The 6,000-nt window shown below is 41.4% G+C and overlaps 1 protein-coding gene across 1 annotated transcript; it reads right to left on the reverse strand.

The window, feature by feature from the left end:
- Positions 1-4,979: 4,979 nt before the first annotated feature.
- LOC146883595 (uncharacterized) lies at positions 4,980-5,672 on the reverse strand. Its single transcript, XM_085666638.1, has one exon. It carries the CDS (start codon positions 5,670-5,672, stop codon positions 4,980-4,982), a length of 693 nt encoding a protein of 230 aa, XP_085522764.1.
- Between the last annotated feature and the right edge of the window lie 328 nt (positions 5,673-6,000).

The following is a 6,000-nucleotide window of genomic DNA, read 5'->3' on the forward strand; positions in this document are numbered from 1 at the left end:
AACAGATGATGAAGATGATAAGGAATCTCTTACTTAACTCATTCGACAAAAGACAATATTATCTAAGCCTAACTTGAATAAAGATGAGTACGCAACTAAGAAAGTCACAGAAGATAAAACTTAGCACAAAGAGATGTCACTAAATCGTAAGTGCATTCTCAACTCATCGTTCAACTTTCTAAATGGCCATCAATTCTTAGACCATTTCTAGGATTACGGCTAAGGAAAACCTCCCATCTAATACTCTAATAGATATTGATTACTTATTCAAAAAAGATATCATAAATGTACCATTCCTATAACGTTGATGACCTTAATTTTTGACATATATAGGTGACTAACCTTGACCAACATGTTAAAGCATACAAGATGTGAATTCACATGCACAAAAAATATGACAATCCCTTGTAAAGTTTACTCCATAATTATAAAAAATCAACACTTCAATGGTACTATGACTTACCAAAGAACTCAATTGAATCCTTTCAAATGTTGATTGATAAATTCAAAGTTCGTTCCACAATAAGTCGCCTTTATGTTTTCATGTTCACTATTTTGGAGAGCCTTAAACAAAAAAAAATTAAGTCTTTGAGAGCCTTCATGGAAGCATCCTTCAATAATTGTAACCTTATACTTAAGCCAGAAATACATTCCTTTATGAACGACCAAAGAACGTACCTAAGCGATTTTACAAGAAGTTTTGAACCTTATATTTTTAACTCGATCGCTACCCATTTTGAGTACTTATAATGCAATAAGAACAAACATGTATATATCATCAAAATTACGAATGCATAATGGAGTAGCATGATTGGGTTTGAGAAGCTTATTCATTCGAGTGATCTAACCCATTTTATTGAAAATCATGGCAACAAAAGAGAACAAGGTAGTGACAACAATGAGGTAACATGATAGAGAATGAGACAATTAAAAAGAAGCCTGATAACACATAATTTGTACATTTATAGCTTTATTGTATTTTCCTTGCACTTTTCATATACTTTATTTTCAATTCTTAAACCATATTCATTCATAAGTAACAAATTGAGTTCATTGATTTGCTTTAATTTTGGATTTTTGCTCATCTGATTTTTTTTTGTCATTGCTTTAGACATAAATTTTTGTATAAAAATTAGTTTTAACTAATTCTAGTTGCATTCGATTTTACTTTTTTAGGAGTTCGAAATGAACATACTATTTACCAAATTTGGATGCTCTAATATTTTTTAAGATTTTTAGAAATTAGGGAAAATTTGTTGAAAATTCCTAAAGGGAACCATGTGAATTAACTTTTTCTTATAGGTTAAACATTTGAAATTGAGCTTACAAATTTTATTAGTGCCCACCGTTACCTTCAATAAGGATAACTTCTCTTATAATGACACATAAGAAGATGAGGCAATGGTGATCATAGTCCATATCACTAATAGGAAAGTTCGGAAAACCATATTAAGGTAACTCAATATGTGTTGTTTTGGTTAACATTTATAAAGAATGACATTCCACATTACCATTTATAAAGATGATTTCCAACAGTGAGGCACCTAAATTCACAACCTAAGGAACTAGAATGTAGGTTCATACAGTAAGAATAGGACCTTAACTAGGTTTAGCAAGAATGAAGCTTCCAGAATTTGAAATTAAAGAGAATTGGGGGGAAACTGAATTTGACTTACGCGGATGGAAATGAGGCTTAGCTAGAGAGAGGAGTTTTGTGCTGATTTTCTGACTTGCTTGCTGCAACAGGAAGAAAAGATGGATCAGAATGGAGGTTTAAGTCCTCTAGTTTGAGAGAGTGAGGGAGGTCAGGGAGGAAGGAAGAAGAAAATGCTGAGTTTGTGAGTGGGTCTGTGATTATGCAGAGGAGAAAAGAAGGGGAAATAAAAGAGGTATCACATTCTTCCCAACTACAAAAATTTTTGACCCGAAAATTGAGACTTATCAGAGAATAGGTGTGGATATGACTTTCTCACTTCCTCTTCTAATTCCCAAGTGGAATCACCCGTTCTCTTGTCCCAGATGACCTGCACTAGACTGATGGACTTCCCTCTGAGCTGTCTCGTTTGGGTATCGCCAAGACCAACATGCCGAACCTCCACTAAAAGATTTCCTCTAATCTGCAAGTCTTCCATCTCAAGCACATGGGTGGGGTCAGGTACATACTTCCTTAGTTGAGAGACGTGAAACACTAAGTGGAGGTTGGCCAACTAAGGAGGCAGGGCGATCTCATAAGCCACTGGTCCAATTCTTCTCAGGATCTGATAGGGGCCAATGAACTTAGGAGACAACTTCCTCGAGCGAATTACCCTTCCCACACTAGTAGTCAGGGTAATTCTCAAGAAGACATGGTCCCCAGGTGCAAACTCCAAGGGTCTTCTCCTCTGATCGGCATAAGATTCCTGTCTACTCTGGGATGCTTTCATTCTTTTTTGTATGAGCTTGACCTTCTCAGTAGTCTGCCTTAGTAGCTCTAGTCCCACCACCACTGATTCCCCATCTTGGTACTAGCACAAAGACGTTCTGCATCTCCTGCCATAGAGGGCCTCGTAGGACGACATGCCAATCCTTGCATGAAATCTATTATTATATGTAAACTCCACTAAAGGCAAGACGTCATCCCAGACACCTAGATGATCGAACACGTATGTCCGCAAGAGATCCTCAAGTGATTGGATTCTTCTCTCGGACTGACCATTAGTCTGGGGTGATAAGCTGAGCTCATAGCCAATCTGCTGCCCATGGCACTCTACAACGTTTGCCAGAAACGAGATGTGAATCGTGGGTCTCAATCTGAGACTATGCCTGACGGCACTCCATGCAACCTCACGATCTCATTGATATACAACTGCGCCAACTTTGCTATGGACATCCTCAGGTTCACTGCTAGGAAGTGGGCACTCTTGGTGAGACGGTCTACTATAACCCATATAGCATTGTGACTCCTCACGATCCGTGGTAAATGGGTAACAAAATCCACAACAATGCTATCCCATCTCCAATCTGGTATCTCCAATTGTTGCAGCATCCCTCCAGGTCTCTAATGCTCTGCCTTGGCCTTCTGGTAGGTCAAGCAGGATGACAAGCATACCAAGCAACATCTTGCTTCATGCTCGACCACCATAAATATTCTTTCAGATCATGATACATTTTATTCATGCCTGGGTGCATGCTAAAACGGATCTTGTGCCTCTTTTCAAGAATCATACATTTCACCTCTATGTCTTCAGGTATGTAGACCTTGCCTCTTAACCTTAACACTCCATCACCTCCTATCATGAAGTCCTTGGCTTTCTCGGTGCCAAGCAACTCCACTGCCTTCTACAGCTTGGGGTCAGATAGTTGCCTATTCTTTATCAGGATGAGGAAATCACTAGACATAGTTAGATGATTGCATCTAATGACACCCTCACCTAAAACCACCTGTAACCGCATGTCTCTGAACTGTTCCACCAAGTCTAACTCCCTAACCATCATATAAGATGCATGAACTGCTTTTCTACTTAAGGTGTCAACCACCACATTCGCCTTTCCTGGATGATACAACAACTCGAAGTCAAAGTCTTTCAAGAATTCCATCCACCGCCTCTGTCTCATATTTAACTCTTTTTGGTCAAACAGGTACTTCAGGCTCTTATGGTCGCTGAAAACTTGGAACTATGCACCATATAGATAGTGTCTCTAGATCTTCAGTGCAAACACCATCACTGCTAACTCCAAGTCGTGTGTGGGTTAGTTCTTCTCATGATTCTTCAACTACCTTCAGGCGTATGCAACCACTCTCCAATCTTGCATCAGAACATATCCCAATCCCTAATGGGAGGCATCACAGTAAACCTCAAAGGGTCTACTGATATTAGGGATCACCAACACCGGGGCGCTAGTCAACTTTTGCTTCAAATCTAGGAAGCTCTCTTCATACCGGTCGGTCCAAGCAAAAGGTTGATCCTTACGAGTTAGCTGTGTCAAGGGTGCTGCTATCTTAGAGAATCCCTCAATGAACCTCCTATAGTAGCCAACCAGCATGGCAAAGCTTCTTATCTCAGTCACTGACTTAGGACGCTCCCACTTTAACACAACTTCCACCTTAGATGGATCCACAGATATGCCCTGAGCTGAGATCATATGCCCCAAGAACTGGACTGAGGTCATCCAGAACTCACACTTTGACAGCTTCGCATATAGCTGCTTCTTTCTCAAGATGCTCAAAATTTTTCTCAGATGCTCTGCATGCTTCTCATGAGTTCGGGAGTATATCAAGATATCGTCGATGAAAACCACACGAACTTGTCTAAGAATGACATGAAGATTCTGTTCATATAGTCCATGAACAAGGCAGGGGCGTTAGTCACACCAAAAGGCATCACTACATACTCATAATGCTTGTATCTGGACCTGAAAGTGGTCTTCTGTACATCATCAAACTTGACTCGAATCTGATGGTATCCTGATCTTAGATCAATCTTGGAAAACACCGCAACACCGTGTAACTGATCCATCAAGTCGTCTATCCTCGGTAGGGGGTACTTGTTCTTGATGGTTAACTTATTTAGCTTCCTGTAATCCACACAGAGCCTAGAACTGTCGTCTTTCTTTTTAACCAGCAACACTGGCGCTCCCCAAGGTGATACACTAGGTCTGATACACGTCCTCAGGGAACACATCTGAGAAGTCCCTTACCACAAGTGTTTCAATATTTCCGCCTCCAATCTCAATAGATAGTTGAGTAAGAATTAAGAAACACTGAGATTCCTCCTTCATTGCTTTATCCACCTGTTGTGAGGACATCAATAAATCTTCATCTTCTAGGCTAGGGAACAACTTCTTTTTCTCGTTGCAATCAATGAGAATGTGATTGGCAGATAGCCAATCCATTCCCAAGATTACATCTAACCCTTCTAGAGGTAAACAGATAAGGTTTACCCTGTACTTGCATCCCTCAACCTCGATCAAACACCTAGTACACACTGTTGAGGTTTTGACTAACCAAAAACAAGCATGAACACCACCAGGTCATACTGGAGTTCCCTCATCGGAAGACCTAATTGTACCACTTTAGATTCCGACACAAAGGAGTGTGTCGCTCCAAAATCATATAGAACATGCAAGCTCCTACCAATAATCATATATGGCTCGATGATGAGGTTACCTAATCCGACCACCTCAGCACCCGTCATGGTGTACACTCGGCCAACCGCTTGAGGCCTTGCACCTCCCCTTGTCTGATGTGGCTGAGGCTGTGCTGGAGGCCTCGACACTGTACTCTTACCAGCGGGGCAATCCTTGATGAAGTCGCCCTTCTGGCCACATCTATGACATGTTCTCCTACCAACAAGGTGGGGGCAAGCGCTCTTCAGATGGGGCCCTCCACAATGAAAACACAACAGCCTAGAAGGCTGAGATTGTTGAGGCTGATGTGAGAACCTCCTAGGCCCCTGAGGCTGAGGCCTAGAGTATGGCTTCCTCATGTCGTCATGCCTGCTTGTGGACCTAGATGGTCCTCCCACCTTCTGCTGAGATCGCTGCTGAGCTTCAACTTCAGCCTTAAGCTTCTCCATTACTCGTGCTTTCTCTACCAAAGTGGGGAACTCCTTGATAGAGAGTGGAGCCACCATGAGTTTGAGATCACCTCTCAGCCCATTCTCAAACTTTCTACACTGCCAGTCCTCAACCATTTTCAAGGTGTGAAATCTGCCCAGTGTTTAAACTTTTCAGCATATTCTGACATTGACATGTCTCCTTGCATCAGCTGCAAGAACTCAACCTCCTTTGCATACCTCACACTATTTGGGAAGTACTCAGCATAAAACTTTTTCTTAAACAGCTCCCAAGTGATGGATTCCCTGCTATCTTTCAACATCATCTTCATGCTGGACCACCAATGCACGACCTCTCCAGCAAGAAGGTACTCAGTGTATGCTAATTTGTTCTCTGCAGAACATCTCTTTACATCATAGATTCATTCCATATCTCGCATCCACTGATCGGCTCCATCTGGGCTAG

The sequence above is a fragment of the Vigna unguiculata genome, chromosome 9 (assembly GCF_037176805.1).
Source record: "Vigna unguiculata cultivar grain cowpea cultivar isolate G323 ecotype 2 chromosome 9, ASM3717680v1, whole genome shotgun sequence".
Taxonomy (NCBI): domain Eukaryota; kingdom Viridiplantae; phylum Streptophyta; class Magnoliopsida; order Fabales; family Fabaceae; genus Vigna; species Vigna unguiculata.